Below are 20,836 nucleotides of genomic sequence, written 5' to 3' on the forward strand. Positions count from 1 at the left end.
CTGCGCACGCAGCTCTGGTTATGTGTTACTAACTAATAACAATACTGCGCCTGCAGCTCTGGTTATATGTTACTAACTAATAACACTGTGCATGCAGCTCTGGTTATATGTTACTAACTAATAACAATACTGCGCATGCAGCTCTGGTTATATGTTACTAACTAATAACAATACTGTGCATGTGGCTCTGGTTATATGTTACTAACTAATAACAATACTGCACATACAGCTCTGATTATATGTTATTAACTAATAACAATACTGTGCATACAGCTCTGGTTATATGTTACTAACTAATAACAATACTGCCTGCAGCTCTGGTTATATGTTACTAACTAATAACAATACTGTGCATGCAGCTCTGGTTATATGTTACTAACTAATAACAATACTGCACGTGTGGCTCGGGTTATATGTTACTTACTAATAAAAATACTGCCTGCAGCTCTGGTTATATGTTACTAATAACAATACTGCGCCTGCAGCTCTGGTTATATGTTACTAATAACAATACTGCACATGCAGCTCTGGTTATATGTTACTACCTAATAACAATACTGTGCATGTGGCTCTGGTTATATGTTACTAACTAATAACATTACTGCACATACAGCTCTGGTTATATGTTACTAACTAATAACAATACTGCACATGCAGCTCTGGTTATATGTTACTAACTAATAACAATACTGCGCTGCATGCAGCTCTGGTTATATGTTACTAACTAATAACAATACCGCGGATGATGCTCTGGTTATATGTTACTAACTAACAACAATACTGCACATGCAGCTCTGGTTATATGTTACTAACTAATAACAATACTGCTCACGCAGCTCTGGTTATATGTTACTAACTAATAACAATACTGCTCACGCAGCTCTGGTTATATGTTACTAACTAATAACAATACTGCGCCTTATTGTTATTAAGAAATGCACCTGCATATCTCTAGTTACTTTACTAAATAAATATAATCATATAATAATTATAATATAATGTTGCATGCACAGAGCTCAGAATTCATACTTTACCTTGTATCCACTTATCAGCAAATGAGTGGCCTGTGCATGGGAGGCACTTATAATGGTTTTGTGATGTCATATTACTTGTGATGTCATAATACAGTTTTTTTTTTTTAAGTGAAGCTGCACCGAATTAAGTAAGCTGCAGCTCTGGTTATATGTTACTAACTAACAACAATGCTGCGCATTCAGCTTTGGTTATATGTTACTAACTAATAACATTACTGCACATACAGCTCTGGTTATATGTTACTAATAACATTACTGCGCACGCAGCTCTGGTTATAGGTTACTAATAACAATACTGCGCATGCAGCTCTGGTTATATGTTACTAACTAATAACAATACTGCTCATACAGCTCTGGTTAAAGGTTACTAACTAATAACAATACTGCGCATGCAGCTCTGGTTATATGTTACTAACTAATAACAATACTGTGCTGCTTGCAGCTCTGGTTATATGTTACTAACTAATAACAATACTGCACGTGTGGCTCTGGTTATATCTTACTAACTAATAACAATACTGCGCACGCAGCTCTGGTTATATGTTACTAACTAATAACAATACTGCACATGCAGCTCTGGTTATATGTTACTAACTAATAACAATACTGCGCACGCAGCTCTGGTTATATGTTACTAACTAATAACAATACTGCACGTGTGGCTCTGGTTATATCTTACTAACTAATAACAATACTGGGCATGCAGCTCTGGTTATACAATATGTTACTAACTAATAACACTGTGCATGCAGCTCTGGTTATATGTTACTAACTAATAACAATACTGCGCACGCAGCTCTGGTTATATGTTACTAACTAATAACAATACTGCACGTGTGGCTCTGGTTATATCTTACTAACTAATAACAATACTGTGCATGCAGCTCTGGTTATATGTTACTAACTAATAACAATACTGCGCCTTATTGTTATTAAGAAATGCACCTGCATCTCTCTAGTTACTTTACTAAATAAATATAATCATATAATAATTATAGTATAATGTAGCATGCACAGAGTTCAGAATTCATACTTTACCTTGTATCCACTTATCAGCAAATGAGTGGCCTGTGCATGGGAGACACTTATAATGGCTTTGTGATGTCATATTACTTGTGATGTCATAATACAATATTTTTAAATTGAAGCTGCACCGAATTAAGTAAGCTGCAGCTCTGGTTATATGTTACTAATAACAATACTGTGCATGTGGCTCTGGTTATATGTTACTAAATAAATAATTATAATAATGTATGTAATATAATAGGCATACATGTGCTTACAGTATGCTAGTTATACAATTTTAAATAAATATAATAATTAGTAATACCAATAATAATTGTAATAGGAATATTAATGAGAAATGTGTCTGCATCTATCTGGTTATATATATTACTAAATATAATAATATTAGAATTATTGTTATAAAGAAATGCAACTACATCTCTCTGGGCCTACGTTTGGGATCATTACAGGTCCAGATTTCGGCCCTGTCAATATTCTTCCAGAAGAAATTGGCTGTCTTACCGGAGGTTCAGACCTTTCTCCAAGGAGTCCTTCATATTCAGCCTCCTTTTGTGCCACCTACAGCTCTGTGGAGTTTGTACGTGGTTTTGTCTTTCTTACAATCGTCCTGGTTTGAACCATTAGGCTGGTTTCACACACTCCGGCTCCTGCCGGACGGTGAAATCCCGTACAGCCAGGGAGCCGTGCCGCACACACTAGTTTATCATGGAAGGGATGGCCACAGCCCGGCAGCCGTCCCTTCCAGTGGCGGGATCCGGCTGCAACCGTGCGGCCGAGTCGTGGCCGTCCCGTGTGACTGGACACAATAGTGTCCATTCATAACTAATGTGTGCGGCACGGCTCCCTGGCCGTGCAGGATTTCACCGTCCAGCAGGAGCCGGAGTGTGTGAAACCGGGACATGAAGTACCTCACCTAGAAAACTGTGGTACTTTTGGCATTAGCCTCGGCTCGTAGAGTCTCTGAGTTAGGGGCTTTGTCTTGTAAGAGCCCCTACTTGATTTTTCACGAGGACTCTTCCTTCCGGTTCCAATTCTCCAGATATTCCGGAGTCCCTGGACATGGTTAGGGCTCTGCTGGTATACGTTCAGAGAACAGCGAGAGTTTGCAAGACGGACTGCCTCTTTGTGCTCTATGATGCACAGAAGAAGGGATGTCCGGCCTCAAACACAGTCCGTTGCACGTTGGATTCCTGCAACGATTCAGCAGGCTTATGTTGTGGCAGGCTTGCCTACACCTTCAAGATTGAAGGCGCATTCCACAAAGTCAGTGGACGCATCCTGGGCGGCTGCTCGGGGTGTTTCAGCCTTACAGCTCTGTAGAGCTGCAACTTGGTTGCATGTTCCCGCCCCTTTTGGAAGCTTTGGAACTTCCCCAATGTCTTGAGACCATCCCAGTATCCCATAGGACGATAGTGTAAATTGGATTTTAATACCTACCGGTAAATCCTTTTCACAAAGTCCTTACAGGATATTGGGAACCCGCCCAGTGCGGCGTCTCGCTGCCAATATTTCAGTCTGATTGTTGAAAAGTCCACCTTGTTTATGGTGGTCTCATTGTTGAGTTCTGTTTTTTATTTTGATTGTATGAGGGTGTGCTGGTATAAATCTCACCATGTTTCACTCATATGTATGTATATATTGACATTCCCCTCATATGTTCATCCGCTTTCGGGCACAGTTTTACCTTAACTGGTTTGTGGGCGGGGAATCAGAGGGGAGGAGCCAGTACACCCAGTTCAAAGCTATATATTTGCCTGTCTCCTGTGGATACCCTCTAATAGCCCCAATGTCTTTAGACCATCCCAGTATCCCATAAGGACTTCGTGAAAAGGATTTACCGGTAGGTATTAAAATCCTATTTTTAGTTATTGAATTAGGTTCTAATAAAATTCGAGATACTTTCCTTACTTTATGAGCTATTAAAAAACTTTGACAGTTGCAAAATTTGGTCTCTGTAGAATAATCCCTTAATGTTGCTTTGATCCTACGGCATCCCCAATGTTATACCCATTCATCTCTGGGACTATAGATCTATGTAGTAATCAGAGGACAGCACAGCAGCACACAGCAATTATAAGCGGTTTAAAATAAAATCAGATTTAATGCATTCGATTTAATTCACATTAAAAGAGGAAAATGCATTTTTAGCTTCATTATTGCTCTTTCCAAGTAAAAGTTATTAAAGTGTATCCATCACCTCTAAGGCAGCCATTTTGTGGGATGAAGGAAACAAGGCTTGGTGCCAGTAGTTCCAGGCGATTGTAGTGTACATGGATCAGCCCACAACAAAATGGCTACCCCCTACAGGGTGGTGACACTTTAAGTATTCGTTGGATAAAATGCAATATCACTAAAACAACGCAATTTATTTAATTAGAAATATATCATATTTATTACACATCCTGATTTGCAATGATGCCACCCTTCTGTAGTATTCCCGAAAATAATTAATTTATAATCAGCTGCAAATATTAATAATTAAGGTACTACCACCCATAAACAGGGTCGGCCTGTGACCACGCGGTGGCGACAGACATTTTGGATAAGCACATAACCATTACTTCAGCACCTCAAAATGGCAGTCACCCCTAGGTACAGGTTAAAAGGTGCACTTTAACAATTGAGATATCTGGCCCACAATGATGCTGGTATTATAAATAAAGATTTGGGTTCATAAAACAAACACAAGCGCTTTAACTGCCCTGGTTTTTTTTTTTTTTTTTGTATTTGAAAGCTTTATTGATGTATTTCACAAACCTTGTTGTTTATGTTTATTTTTTCCCGTGACACCCTTCTGACGTCATGCAAAGGTCATGTCCAAACGGCGGTTTGGAGATTGTTTTTATGTGCATAGAGAAGGATTCAAGACACTGTGTAAATCTGAGGCACCCCCTATGACCGCTACTGATCGTATAGATTTGGTTCTATATTTATATATATACACAAAAATCTATCTCCATAAGCAATGTGCCATTCACCAGTAACTACTAAATTCTTCTTTTTTATATATATATAACACGGTTTAAATTACATCCATTTATCAATGGTAAAATGTTGAAACGAGAGTCTAACTGCCAAAATACAGCCTTACTGAATTAAGTACAATTTACAAATACGATAATTACATCTTAAAACCATCGACAATGTTACACCTAGATATAAATACTGCAGGATGGGGGGGAACACGAAGGCTTCTGAGGGAAATGCTCGGACAGCGGTTGATGCGGCTTCCAGCAGAAATCCCCTACGTTCCGTGTACAGTTCGTGTTCGTTAGCTTAAAATTAAAACCTGTTTGCAGAAAATTGATCCTCCGGCAAAATCATCCCTTAGGCGTCAGCCAGATATTTCCCTTGGAGAAAAAGAACAAAAAAATAAAATAAAGTTGAGTTCAGCATCTACATTTATAATAAGTATTTATTACAGGATAAAGAATACTATTTACTTTAGTTGTATATTGCAGGGGAAAAAAACACCTATTCCAAACAGAACGCAGCAAACTATCCTGCAGTGAGGGGATTAAACAGGGCAGGAACAGGCTGTGTGCAGACAGATATCCTATGTTAGCACAATCCTGGGCCGTGGTCTAGAAACCCACAGAGTGCGGAGCGGACACAAAAGGCCGTTATTGTACATAGGCCCTCATACACCTCATGCCTTTTGTATAAATAATTGCATCAGAATTAACTAATAGTGCACAAATGGGCTATTTCGGAGATATAAAGCCGATGTTTAAGTTCATCTTCGATGTATGGGCTCATGTGCAAATCAAATGGAACGATGTTTCCTGCAGTGCCCCAAGCCATAGCATGATTAATGACACGCTGCGCTGCCGGCGTTTGGGGCCGGCTACAGGCAGTGTTGCAGAATCATTGCAATAAATCTGGTCTCAGAGAATTAGCATTGACCCTTTTGCTGTCACAGCTCGCCTTCCACCAATCCGGACACTAGAATGGGTTCCCAGCAGCACCTGAGTCCCTGAAATTAAAACCTCTTCCCTCTTGTTGTTATACTTGAAATATTCTTACCTGCAGCAAACCTCTTTTTAATAAGTGAGAACCGGTATCCGCCTCCCACCAATTCGATGTCGCATCCGGACAATGTGGTCCCCTCACTAGTGAACTGAACCGCTAGGGGCGCCGGCTTGCTGGGCCCTTCTGACAGCTGGAATCTCGCAAGCAAAGAGCCGACACCTGGAGCACAGAGAGAGAGAACCTGAGGTCACAGAGGGCAGACAGAGGTATTTGTCGGAATGGACTGGTCTGAATTTATATACATAGTGCACTAAGGTTCACAAACAAGTTTGGAAAATCAGGACAAGTATCAGCAGATAACGCAAACAGCGTAATACATAGGGCAGTATTCAATGTGAAATATCGCCGTGTGCAGCGAATCCTGTGTAGGATCCTGTGAATCCTGTGCGAATCCTGTGTGGGCCACTCGCTCTCCCAGTATTCAATGTCGGAGGGGTGAGTTGCCCCTCGCAGCGAATCTTAACCACTGCAGCGGACGAGCGTCCGCTGCAGGGAGCCGTGGGATGGTGGCAGGCAGGGAGATGGAAGTCTCCCTGCCTGCCCCAGAACGTATGTGGGGGGGGGGGGAGCCAACAGGGGACCGGGTATTCACTGTACCCGTTCGTGCATATGTAATGATAGGGTGCAGTGAATATATGAATATCTAATGAGCGGCTCTAGGCCCCGGCCCCCTGCTGGCTGCCCTGTAAAAAAATAAAAAATTAAAAAAAAATTTTTAATTAAATACCATATATACTCGAGTATAAGCCTACTTTTTCAGAACATTTTTTATGCTGAAAAAGCCCCCCTCGACTTATACACGAGTGAGGGTCCCACTTGAGTCAATGAGTTTTCCCAGTTTTTTTGTTGTAAAATTAGGTGCCTCGGCTTATATTCGGGTCGACTTATACTCGAGTATATACGGTATATATTCATGTGGTATAAGCACATGCATAAAAATAAAATGCCCCTCCTCAGAATAAAATTCCTGATTTTTTTACACCAAAATTAAAACAAAAAACCTTTTATTTTAAAAGTTCACATTCCACTTCTCCATGAAATGATGGAGAATTGCTACACGGAGAGACATGGCAAAAATCACTTAGAAAGACGGTGAGAAGTGCACGTTGAATAGGGTTGTTCGCTTTTTGAGACCAAAATTCTTCGTCCATAAAACATGGCAAATTTTTCTCATTGAATACTGCCCATAGTCTAGACTGGCAAATAGTAACAGTTGGTATAGTTTAAATCAGTGGTTCTCAACCTCGGTCTCCAGAAATAATTTGCTCCACATTTGGATCTTTTAAAATGTGTCAGTGAGTAATGAGTGCACCTGTCGGGTGCACTGTGTGGGGGATCCTGAGGACAGAGGTTGAGTACCACTGGTTTGAATGAATGAACAATCCTGCCCTCACTGGCAACGGGGATAGAAGTGGTTTTCGGATTACCTCCGTTTTCAGACTTCTGAGAAATATCCGGAATTTTCCACAATATCCTCTGTTGTTCTGCATTCCTGGTGATGGAGAAGACCAGACAAAAAGTATTAATATGGCCGAAAGGCGGATTCCCAGACACGGTTAATAATGGACCTCACTGCGAGTGCGGTGTGGATCGTTTTATCAACCATACTTTAGGTCGACAGTCATTACGTCGACACCGTTGGGTCAACAGGTGGCAAGGTTGGCAGGGTTCTAGGTCGACATGGGACAAGGTCAACATGGGTTTAGGTCGACACATGCATTAGGTCGACATGGGTTTTTTTCACCCGAATGTCGACACAGTCTACATGGACACAGTTGGAAGTGAAACGCAGCCGCTCGCTGTGCTCAGCACACTATTTTATTCTCACAACACGCCCTAGTGGATGGTAGAGCATGAAATACCGCCTGTCGGCACATGTCGGCTCAAAAAAATGTGAAAAAACCCATGTCGACCTAACCCCATGTCGACCTTGCCACCTGTCGACCCAACAGTGTCGACCTAAGTGCTATCGACAATACGACCGTATCCCGCGAGTACAACATTTAGACATATACAAATATTATTACATAAAAACAGTAGTTCTAATTCGATTTTATTACAATGCCACTTACTGCTTGGTAAACTGTACTGCAGGGGCTCCTAACCCTGGCCCTAAGGCTCTCTCACACTGGCACATATATCTGCAGGTCATCTAATCTGCAGATATATCAGTCATCGGATTATACACACTACCCGATCTGTCCTGCCCGACGTCACCGTCAGTCGCCGCTGGTACTGCTGTGCGGGTGTACAAGTGGTACGCTTGTACACGCAGCACGGGGCGCCAATGTATCTATGACGGATATATATTGATTTAAGGATACCCGAGCACATGGGACTTAATTAGTGCCTCAGTCAGTTTTATTATACCCTCTGTACACAAATGTTTATATCCTTAAAACATGCACTGTAAACGTTCCTTCAGAAATGAGTTCGGGAAATGCTGCTGTACAGGACCTGGGATAAACGTGTAATTACATAATATTATTTGTAAATGGGCAGAACATTATGTACCCCCATGGCTAAAGGTCCAGTTCCAGCCATACGGAGATAGTTATTGGGGGCTCTCGGTCCGAGACCAGCAGCAAAGCTCATTTCTCATCAGATATAGGGAACGCGGGGACGTATATAAGGACGATTAACCTATAATTTAGCCTTTTGCATAGAAGACAATTCGCTCTTCAATGGCTTGAAAAAACATTATTCTTTCTGAGGCCCCTACAGAACTCTCTGCTTCTGACACACACAGAACAGACTATGGTGAATTTGCACTCACCAGACAGCAGCGGGCAGCACAGCCTGAAGTTTCGTTACTCCTCCATCAATCGGGATAACAAACTGGACATTATTGAGGGCTACTAGTGTGGTCATAGACTCCGGGTTATACTTGTAGTCTATCCGGAGGTCGGTGCTGGTGGGGTCGCACCTCCAGTTCACGGCAAGGTTCAGAGGAGTAGACTGAAGGCCCTGGGATGATACCTGATACAACGAGAGGCAAAACAGCGGTTCTCCCAGAGTCCTGAACGTGTGGCGGAGCCTCTGCAATCCCACTGAGCAGCTGCAGCCATTACCTGATATTTCAGCATGTCCACGTTGTAGTACGTAGCCTGCGGCTTCTGCTCCGACACCTTCTTCAGATGTGTCATCAGATTTGGCATGTTCACCCAGAACTCCTTTGCATTAGGGGTTGGCTGTGTACTGTCACTGTGCGGGGAAACGCAACACGCAGATTAGGAGCTATGCCCCCTAAGAGCGACCATACGTTCTGTTACAAGACGCCACATCCTATATGATAAACAGGCTAACACTGCTCCTCACCTATGGGGGGGGGGGGGGGGGGGCATTCTGCGTGGATTGTATAGCAAAATCTTTCCCTAATGGGCAAATTCACACTGCACTGCAGGTGGGGCAGATGTAACGTGCAGAGAGTTAGATTTGTGTGAGTTGTGGTCAAATTGAAATCTAAATTGCAGTGTAAAAATAAAGCAGCCAGTATTTACCCTGTACAGAAACATGACTCACAACATCTAACTCTCTCTGCGCATGTTACATCTGCCCCACCTGCAGTGCAGCATTGGTTTTTTCCCCATTAGAGAAAGATTTTGCTTTAGAGATCTTAATGAAAAACACCCCTATATGTGGGAAATTCAAGTGTCGTGCGCGACGACGGCAGGCACTAGAGCAGTGCTTCTCAACCTCGGTCCTTAGGACCCCCCCAATAGTGCACGTTTTCCAGGTCTCCACACAGAATCACAGGTGAAATAATTAGCTCCACCTGCGGATCTTTTAAAATGTGTCAGTGACTAATGAGTGCACCTGTCGGGTGACCTGGAAAATGAGAACTGTTGGAGGGTCCTGAGGACCAGGATTGAGAACCACAGCACTAGAGGGAGCCTGGCGGAGCAATTTAAGTATTGCGCTCCGTTCGCCGCCGTGCAGTCATTGCGTTATGTTGTTCCATCATTTTAACTAGTGAGATAATAAAATACCTATACATAATCCATAAACGCACCATTATCTATATATAGATTTATAGCCAGTAACGAAGATAGTGCCTATATACATAGAAGGACAGTATATCTAAACGCCATTCTGCCTTCTACACTAGCCGGCACACACAATGAGTTATATACTACATCACAATTCTACCCCCCCCCCCTCCAGAAGCCGTTACAGACCATTATAGTGTCACACTTTATATAGATTATTCCTCCTGTCGATACCCTGCCCTCGCGTCAACAGATACAAATGTAAAGTCTTTTTTCGGCACTAGAGGCCGCACTCCCAGGTTATACGATGAACTCCGCGGAAGGTTTTGTACTGACCAGCAGAGGAGCTGTGGGTTTGGCAGAACGTGTTCTAACCGGCTGTAGTTGGTAATGCGGAATGTTAGAGCGGCTGGCGCTGGGTTGTTGGAGAAATGTCGCGTGATTCCTGCCGGGAAGGATAAGACCATCTCTCCGGTGACCTTCACTATGCACCTGGGAAGAGACAAATGCATTTTATGTAGTAGCATTGTTCCTGGTATCTATATACAGGTACATGTAAATAAAGCTTATTTTACTGTTCTACATGTGGGGCATATTATTATTATCCTTTATTTATATAGCGACATGAGGGATCTGCAGCGCCCAGTTACAGAGTACATAAACGAATAAGCAAAACAGGAAACATTGACAAACAGATGAATACAATAGATGACAAGTGCAGGGTACACGACCCTAGCTGTGTCAGCAGAGGAGAAGTGCAGGGCACATAACCATAGCTGCGTCAGCAGAGGACAAGTACAGGGCACATAACCATAGCTGCGTCAGCAGAGGACAAGTACAGGGCACATAACCATAGCTGCGTCAGCAGAGGACAAGTACAGGGCACATAACCATAGCTGCGTCAGCAGAGGACAAGTACAGGGCACATAACCATAGCTGCGTCAGCAGAGGACAAGTACAGGGCACATAACCATAGCTGCGTCAGCAGAGGACAAGTACAGGGCACATAACCATAGCTGCATCAGCAGAGGACAAGTACAGGGCACATAACCCCAGCTGCGTCAGCAGAGGACAAGTACAGGGCACATAACCATAGCTGCGTCAGCAGAGGACAAATACATGACACATAACCATAGCTGCATCAGCAGAGGACAAATACAGGGCACATAACCCTAGCTGCATCAGCAGAGGACAAGTACAGGGCACATAACCCTAGCTGCATCAGCAGAGGACAAATACAGGGCACATAACCCCAGCTGCATCAGCAGAGGACAAATACAGGGCACATAACCATAGCTGTGTCAGCAGAGGACAAGTACAGGGCACATAACCCCAGCTGCGTCAGCAGAGGACAAGTACAGGGTACATAACCCTAGCTGCGTCAGCAGAGGACAAGTACAGGGTACATAACCCTAGCTGCGTCAGCAGAGGACAAGTACAGGGCACATAACCCTAGATGCATCAGCGGAGGACAAATACAGGGCACATAACCCTAGCTGCATCAGCAGAAGACAAGTGCAGGACACATAACCATAACTGCATCAGCAGAGGACAAGTACAGGGCACATAACCCCAGCTGCATCAGCAGAGGACAAGTACAGGGCACATAACCCTAGCTGCATCAGCAGAGGACAAATACAGGGCACATAACCATAGCTGCATCAGCAGAGGACAAGTACAGGGCACATAACCCTAGCTGCATCAGCAGAGGACAAATACAGGGCACATAACCCTAGCTGCATCAGCAGAGGACAAATACAGGGCACATAACCATAGCTGCATCAGCAGAGGACAAGTACATGACACATAACCATAGCTGCGTCAGCAGAGGACAAGTACAGGGCACATAACCCTAGCTGCGTCAGCAGAGGACAAGTACAGGGCACATAACCCTAGCTGCATCAGCAGAGGACAAATACAGGGCACATAACCATAGCTGCATCAGCAGAGGACAAGTACAGGGCACATAACCCTAGCTGCATCAGCAGAGGACAAATACAGGGCACATAACCCTAGCTGCATCAGCAGAGGACAAATACAGGGCACATAACCATAGCTGCATCAGCAGAGGACAAGTACATGACACATAACCATAGCTGCGTCAGCAGAGGACAAGTACAGGGCACATAACCCTAGCTGCGTCAGCAGAGGACAAGTACAGGGCACATAACCCTAGCTGCGTCAGCAGAGGACAAGTACAGGGTACATAACCCTAGCTGCATCAGCGGAGGACAAGTACAGGGCACATAACCCTAGCTGCATCAGCAGAGGACAAATACAGGGCACATAACCCCAGCTGCATCAGCAGAGGACAAATACAGGGCACATAACCATAGCTGCATCAGCAGAGGACAAATACAGGGCACATAACCCTAGCTGCATCAGCAGAGGACAAGTACAGGGCACATAACCCTAGCTGCATCAGCAGAGGACAAATACAGGGCACATAACCCCAGCTGCATCAGCAGAGGACAAATACAGGGCACATAACCCCAGCTGCGTCAGCAGAGGACAAGTACAGGGTACATAACCCTAGCTGCGTCAGCAGAGGACAAGTACAGGGTACATAACCCTAGCTGCGTCAGCAGAGGACAAGTACAGGGCACATAACCCTAGATGCATCAGCGGAGGACAAATACAGGGCACATAACCCTAGCTGCATCAGCAGAAGACAAGTGCAGGACACATAACCATAACTGCATCAGCAGAGGACAAGTACAGGGCACATAACCCTAGCTGCATCAGCAGAGGACAAATACAGGGCACATAACCCTAGCTGCATCAGCAGAGGACAAATACAGGGCACATAACCATAGCTGCATCAGCAGAGGACAAGTACATGACACATACCATAGCTGCGTCAGCAGAGGACAAGTACAGGGCACATAACCCTAGCTGCATCAGCAGAGGACAAATACAGGGCACATAACCATAGCTGCATCAGCAGAGGACAAGTACAGGGCACATAACCCTAGCTGCATCAGCAGAGGACAAATACAGGGCACATAACCATAGCTGCATCAGCAGAGGACAAGTACAGGGCACATAACCCTAGCTGCATCAGCAGAGGACAAATACAGGGCACATAACCCTAGCTGCATCAGCAGAGGACAAATACAGGGCACATAACCATAGCTGCATCAGCAGAGGACAAGTACATGACACATAACCATAGCTGCGTCAGCAGAGGACAAGTACAGGGCACATAACCCTAGCTGCGTCAGCAGAGGACAAGTACAGGGCACATAACCCTAGCTGCATCAGCAGAGGACAAATACAGGGCACATAACCATAGCTGCATCAGCGGAGGACAAGTACAGGGCACATAACCCAAGCTGCATCAGCAGAGGACAAATACAGGGCACATAACCCTAGCTGCGTCAGCAGAGGACAAGTACAGGGCACATAACCATAGCTGCATCAGCAGAGGACAAGTGCAGGACACATAACTCTAGCTGCGTCAGCAGAGGACAAATACAGGGCACATAACCATAGCTGCATCAGCAGAGGACAAGTACATGACACATAACCATAGCTGCGTCAGCAGAGGACAAGTACAGGGCACATAACCCTAGCTGCGTCAGCAGAGGACAAGTGCAGGACACATAACTCTAGCTGCATCAGCAGAGGACAAATACAGGGCACATAACCATAGCTGCATCAGCGGAGGACAAGTACAGGGCACATAACCCAAGCTGCATCAGCAGAGGACAAATACAGGGCACATAACCCTAGCTGCGTCAGCAGAGGACAAGTACAGGGCACATAACCCTAGCTGCATCAGCAGAGGACAAGTACAGGGCACATAACCATAGCTGCATCAGCAGAGGACAAATACAGGGCACATAACCATAGCTGCGTCAGCAGAGGACAAGTGCAGGACACATAACCCTAGCTGCATCAGCAGAGGACAAATACAGGGCACATAACCCTAGCTGCATCAGCAGGCTGCACTGAGATAGGGTAAGGTCAACCACTATTGCTTAACATTCAAAAGGTCAACACATGAATGAAAAAGATCGACATGAATTAATCTGGCATGGTTGAAAGGTCGACACAGGAACTATTTTTCCACTTTTTATGGCGTCTATGCCAACATAGGTCAACATAGACAGTGTATAAGTCCATTGGACACCGTATAAGTGTGCTGTGCTCGCCATGCTCCAGGCACAATGCCTCGCTGCCCTCGCCACTCTATTATATTCTCCCTCTATGCCCACTGGGATGGTAAAGTATGAACAAGTCGATTTAAAAAAAAAAAAAAAAAACCTTGAAAAGCTCACATCAACCTTCTTCCATGTCGATCTAATACATGTATTAATGTTTTGACTGTCGACCAATAGTGGTCGACCTAGAAAAGGTCAGCCTAGTGATGACTAACCCTGAGAAAATTAGCCGAGGGATTTGGTGTCATCGTAGATGGCCCAGGCCCCGCCCACACACATTCCTGTGTCCTGATTGGTCCAGAGCAGTGTTCAAATTGAACACGTCACTTTACAAATCAACATGCTAGCAGGTGTATCCAGATTGTGGTTCAGTGCACCGGACACATAATGAGGGGCATTTCCCTCCCCCCAAAAAAGCTGAAAACCAATCAGATTTTGACTTATTTTCTTTTGGTTTAGAAAATAACAGCAAACAGCTGATTGCTTCAATCCATCGGTTCCATAAATGTTCCCTGTAGTGTTTGATCAAGGAAATGGTCCAGTCTACAGATATACATGTAAGAACTGTGTATTGTTACATAGACACAGTGAGTACGTCTCTGCTCTGACACTGATACGCTCCTGTGTCCTTTTGACTCTTGTGCCGCGAATGGAAAGAGGAATGGCAGGAACGGTTCTGTTACAAGTTTGGCAGACAGGCGAGTCAGGTAATCCAGTGGGTAAGATTACACAGCTACTCACTTATTGGGATCGGCCCCCTTGAAGTACGCATTGACCGTCTCCGTGAAGGCAGCTGCCACCGGTAGAGTATCCTGGGCCCCCATGGTCAGGGGGCTCGGCCCTCTGGAAGACCCTGCAAGACAAGGGGCAGCTGATCTCTTGTTATGGGTGTAAGATTCTCAAGTGATAAAGCAAAACCACAACACACACATTAAGTGACACACGGAGACACCAGCTCTATGCTAACACAGAGAACAATAGTCACTCGTAGGGGGACCTTTACAGAAACCGGTGCACAGGTAAAGGTTACTGTAACCCATAGCAACCGGACTCGGTGTTCTAGCCCAGCACAGAAAATCCATATATTAATAGCACCAAATTAAAGGTCTTGGTCTGTAGATTTGCAGAATGATATTGATGTTATTATTGGTAGCTTTGTTTCAGAGTTATGCTGCAAAACATCCGCCCACAATTTACAATGCATCATCCTTGTGCTCTGGAAAATGTGACAGTTGGTGACCTCTCACCTGGGTGACCTGGAACATGTGACCTGCCGGGTGGTCTGCTAACTGTGACAGTTATTTATAGCCACCCCCTTAGCAGGAATTTTTCAAATTTGCTTCATTAAAGGGGCCATATGCTCCGCCCCAGAAAACCTGTGCAAATCAGTTATTTAAGAAATAGGATTAGTGCTGCACTTTTCTGCAGTTACCTCTGCACCGGTTTCATTACGTCACCCAATATGTTGTTTTTTGTAGACTATATACAGAAATGGTTCTATATTCTTATTAGCTAGGAAATCATGCATAGATTTAATTATATTCGGTGGTTTGCTCTGTTGCTTCACCTTTGACCCCTTCCATGCCAATAGAAAAAAGTTCCCTATCTTTATATCAAACGCACTCAACTGAGAAGCGATCACATCATTCCGAGCACAATTGCATGACAGTTTTCCCTTGGCTTCAGGCAAAACAGACTAAATATACAGTATTATATATACATACGGTATAGATAGATGGATATGTTATACAGCAAGCACAATGGCAGTGTGTGGCCTTCAACCTACGGTGCGTTCATACATGTGATGAAGTATATTACATCAGCATATCAAATTCAACTCTTGGATTTGGGCCTAATTCAAGTAGGCTCAGCAATAAATTTGCTGCTTACCGAGCACTGAAACGCCGCCCAGACGGAGGCCCCTTCCACCACCGAATCCCCTCAGTAACGTTCGAGGGGATGTACGCAAACACATCCCCTCGATGCGGACAGAGATAAATCATTTGATAGTAACCGACAATCGAATGATTTCTCTCCCCTTGAAATGACGGAGTCTAAACCGACATTTATTTCCGTTGGTTTCCGCCAAAGAGGGGGCGGGCTCTGACATCATCTGTCCGCCCCGACCCAGCGGTTTCATAAAATGCTCACAGTATGACCGATGTTATTTGAATGAGGGGGGATCTTTTATCAATGAAACCATTGCATAATGATTTATCGGTTGAGGCTAACTGAAAGCCGATTGTTGAAGCAATATATTTTTTTTAAATGTCAGCAAATAATCTAATTATATATCGGTACTTTTTTCCTAGCACGGTGCCCACTAAGCAAATAGCTTAGTGGGCTATTCTGCGATGTCCATATGAAGTGCACAGGAGTGCTTATACAATGAAATATGGCACCAAATGCGATTCGATATTTCATTGTATAAGCACCCATGCCATGTGATGGGTGCTTACTATGCCATTGCGTCACCCCCAGTATCCACGCCACCCCGAAGCATAGCGAGCCCTGCGAGGGGTGGCGGAACGCATCCTCCAACCTTTTCATACCCCCACTATCCCCGTTGGCGCGGAGTTGACTTTATACAGTGTGGCGAGCGCAGCACCGAGCCCCGCGGAATACATGTAAAGTAATGTGCGTCACCTCGCGGGGCTCGCCACACTATATAAAATCAACTCCACGCCGACGTGGATAGTGGGGTATGTAAAGGTCGGAGGACGCGTTGCGCTGCCGTGTGCCACGCTTCGGGGTGGCATGGATAGTGGGGGTGTTTTAGGAACACATTCACACCAGCTATATCATACATGTGAAAATATGGAAAATCGCATCGCATGTCATGCAAAAAGTGCATGTGATGCGATTTCACTACGGTAGCGTACGTAGAAAATCTGGGCGCCTTGCTAGGAAACAAGTACCAAAATGTCACATTAAGAACATCATGGTTCGCAATAAAATCATGACTGGGGCCCGAGGTGCCAATTTATGTTTTTGCTGGTGCGCTTAAAAAAAAGGTGTGAACTTGTGAAAAGGGGCGTGTTCTTTGGGGAGGGGGTGTGGCCCTGCAATTGCCCGCCTACTATTCCCTAGTACTCTGTTTGGTGGGCAGAGTTACTCTAAATGACACTGCTGGATCAGCGGCGTCGCCCACCGAGTACTAGGGGTGGGAGGGACAAATCTAGATGGTAGAATGCAGTAAAAACACCTTGGAAAACTTCAACACCACATTCCCTGTGACATGAAGGGGTAATACTGAAGATGGGCTGTTGTCCATAGAAACCAATGAGATTCTACTTCTAATTTATTTAGCACCTTCTAGCAGATAAGAGTTAAATTTACCCCGACATCGCAGAGTGAAGAATTGATAGACTTCATCTTTATAGGCTGCATTCAGCTACACAATAACCTAACTTTTATGTTGGGATGTGTGGTTAAACCTCACAATACCATGGATGACCACTAGTGTTAGACACCTGAACTTGGTCCACGGCATCTAGATAGACAATGACACCAGATCGACGCAAGTAAAGGATCGACAGGAACGTTGTCCACAGTAGCAAGCCCGTTACGAGTTTTTTTTTGGTGCCGATCCGCTTGATTCCTACTTTACTATCCAAGTGGACAGAGTTAGATTATAATAGTGTTCCGGTGTGGATCGATAAAGAAAAGCAATTGTCCTTTATACGGTCACCCTGCTATGTGCCATGTACACATAGGCAAAAGATGAGGGGAGGGGGTCATCCCTAGCTGTCCGGAAACCATGCTTCCACACAGCCTGGCCAAAGACCACTACCTGCAGTGTATAGACTGGAGTGCGATGGATGCGCAGGCCCCATGGCGTCAGATTTTCCTACCAAGTCTGCTGTGTCTGTGAATCTGAGAGCTCAATCACCAGACACACAATCTGGATGGCTTACCAGGATCACTGGGCCTGCGTATGTCTGGCATAGTGTATTTTACTACTGCACTCTATTGGGGGCAGACGACAGCTATTTACATGCTAATTACAGATCCTCAATGGGAGGCGTTTGCCCCCTGTACAGCTCAATCTCATAAACAAACCACAGTGACAGAAGTCTGCTCGATTTATAGTGCTAGGTGTGCAGAGTATGGATCGTGTTCTAGCACTGCAATTTGGTTCTCGGCCAAAAAAGTGCCCGCACAGGGAGAGCAGTGTGGGCTGGTGCGTCGTCCCGACGGAGGATGAAACCATTTTCCCACAATTCTGGCCTCTTCCTTCTCATTCTGTCCCACAAAAATTTCTAGAACATTTTTGTAGTAACGTTGAGTCACTGTTGCGCCTTATGGAAGAGAACTTTGTCCAAAAAATGCGATCTGCTTCAACGCGCGTTCCAAAATGTTCTTTTTATCTCCGATCCCTGCTATGGCCTCTCCCGATACATACAGGGGATATATACATAATATAATTAGCTGCAAATATTATGTGATAAATGGTCCCATAGCGAGGAAGCTAATTATGTATTCTCGTTTGCTCGGAAAGCTGCAAACGCCGCACCAGAGACGCCGCCCCACCGCCGAATCCCCTCGTTAACATGCCAGGGGATGTGTAATGAAGACACACCCCCTCGCATGTCTCTGCTGCAGGAGAAATCACTTAACATACTACTGCATGTCACCAAATAGCCCATAGCAACCAATTAGATTCTATTATCTTCTAGAACGTGCTAAATAAATAAGAAGTAGTGTCTGATTGGTTTCCCATAGCAACATCCCATTTGAAATAGAACTCCCATCTTAGCAAATTTACCCAGTGACCACTTCCCATATTGTAAATCTAAAATAACTTTTTATGTCAATATTACATCATATTCAATTTTTGAGCAAATATTACCACAAAAATAGTTTTAGGAATATAATAAATGCAATACAATGATTTGCAAATCATAACATTTTCTGATGCCTTATGGATGAAATGTAGTATGTATTAGCTTTCAGGCAGCATTAGGATTTTCTGTTGCAGATGAAATGTAGGAAGGTATTAGCTCTTTTAGGCGGCATTAAGATTTCCTGTTGCCTTATGGATGAAACATAGGTTGTATTAGCTCCTTTAGGCAGCATTAAGTTGCATCTCACAGAAAGTAGCAGCTTACTGCCCTGGCCGGAAAGAACGGCAAATCTGATGGTTACTAGTTTAAATCATGCCCATTTCTCCTTTCAAACTCATAATAGGTAAACATATAAAGCTGGCCACAAAGGGGCCCAACACTGCTGCGCTGGCCCTCAAGTGACCAGTTTGGACTCACATGTCCGCAGTAGAATTAGAGGAGAGTCCCGTAGGCCATGCAACCCAATCAATTCCAGCAAAACTGCAGCCTGTTCCTGTAGTCCATCAGATGTGTATCTGACGTCTGACAGTGGTTACCGGATTTTAAATTAAAATCATTTTGGTGACATCCCCATAAGTGTTTGCAAGCAGCGGCGACACATTATTAGTCATGGAATCAGGAATAGACGCACTTGGGAAGATATGACACAGGCTTAGATTTGCAGACTGGAGAAAATGACTTTGCCTAGGTCTGTTCTGTGTCAGTCCAGTAATCTCATCCCTGGAATCCGGGAACACTGTGTACGGGAACTGGCCGTTGGCGCCACTTTCTGGCGGACTTCATGACAAAATGCAAATAAGATGGAATTGACAATCCTTACATTCTAGGTTTTAGATTTTGGCATGCTAGAGTAAGAAAGGGTTAATTCCTTACCAGTATAGATCACGTAGCTATACTGGACAACAGTAGATGTGTCATCGCTTGTAAAACCTTTCAATGAACACACAGATACAATGATTTATATAGGACTATCCTTTGTGTGAGGTAAACGCATAGGATGCTGTTCTGCTGGAAATGAAAGTGTTTGAGTTGCTTACATGCAATGTGGAGGTGGCCATTTTGAGTAGGTCTACTAAGAACCAGTGACATCACTGAGGCACCTCAGGGAGAAGAGAGCTGAAGCAGCCATTTTGAGAATGTCTTTTAGGAACCATACACTTCGCTGAGGCACCTTGGGAAGCACACAGCCGAAACAGCCATTTCGAGAATGCTCACTAGGAGCCGGTTATAAAACCTGAGGCGCCTTGGGAAGCACATCTAGAAGACAACAGTTTTGTGGACAGAAAGAATATATAATGGAACCTTCATTAGGACCCAAAATTGATAGCCTGCATTCTTTTGGGTTATTCAGAACACAAAATGGCCGCCAGCACGGTGTATAGGCAACGTGTACACTTTAGTCATGCAGCCAGCTGACCAAACACATTTTGATTTTGTCAGGGGAAATATTTTGTGTTAGAGTTAGATAAGTTGACTTAATATAATATAAGGATTATAGCATGGAGAACGCCATCCAAAACTAAAGTGAATGCTTGCTTACCTTCTACATGTCATTCAAAGGAGTCAAACTCCTTCTTTAATGGACAAAACCATGTGCACTGCAGGTGGGGCAGATGTAACATGTGCAGAGAAAGTAACATTTGGGTGAGTTATTTTGTTTCTGTGCAGGGTAAATACTGACTGCTTTATTTTTACACTGCAATATAGATATGCACCTGGTGCACATGGTTTTGTCCATTAAA

The 20,836-nt window shown here is 44.2% G+C and overlaps 1 protein-coding gene across 1 annotated transcript in view; it reads right to left on the bottom strand.

The window, feature by feature from the left end:
- Positions 1 to 4,141: 4,141 nt before the first annotated feature.
- Positions 4,142 to 20,836, bottom strand: part of SGIP1 (SH3GL interacting endocytic adaptor 1) — a 54,806-nt gene continuing 38,111 nt past the window's right edge. The window contains exons 18-24 of the mRNA XM_083168008.1: positions 14,989 to 15,100; positions 10,418 to 10,573; positions 9,164 to 9,296; positions 8,869 to 9,071; positions 7,520 to 7,584; positions 6,087 to 6,251; positions 4,142 to 5,410 (exon numbers count right to left, since the gene is read on the bottom strand). Coding sequence (XP_083024134.1) covers positions 5,388 to 5,410; positions 6,087 to 6,251; positions 7,520 to 7,584; positions 8,869 to 9,071; positions 9,164 to 9,296; positions 10,418 to 10,573; positions 14,989 to 15,100 — 857 coding nt within the window. The 3' untranslated portion in view covers positions 4,142 to 5,387. The remainder of the gene's footprint in view (positions 5,411 to 6,086; positions 6,252 to 7,519; positions 7,585 to 8,868; positions 9,072 to 9,163; positions 9,297 to 10,417; positions 10,574 to 14,988; positions 15,101 to 20,836) is intronic.

Source organism: Crinia signifera, unplaced genomic scaffold, assembly GCF_055691185.1.
Source record: "Crinia signifera unplaced genomic scaffold, ASM5569118v1 HAP2_SCAFFOLD_172, whole genome shotgun sequence".
Taxonomy (NCBI): domain Eukaryota; kingdom Metazoa; phylum Chordata; class Amphibia; order Anura; family Myobatrachidae; genus Crinia; species Crinia signifera.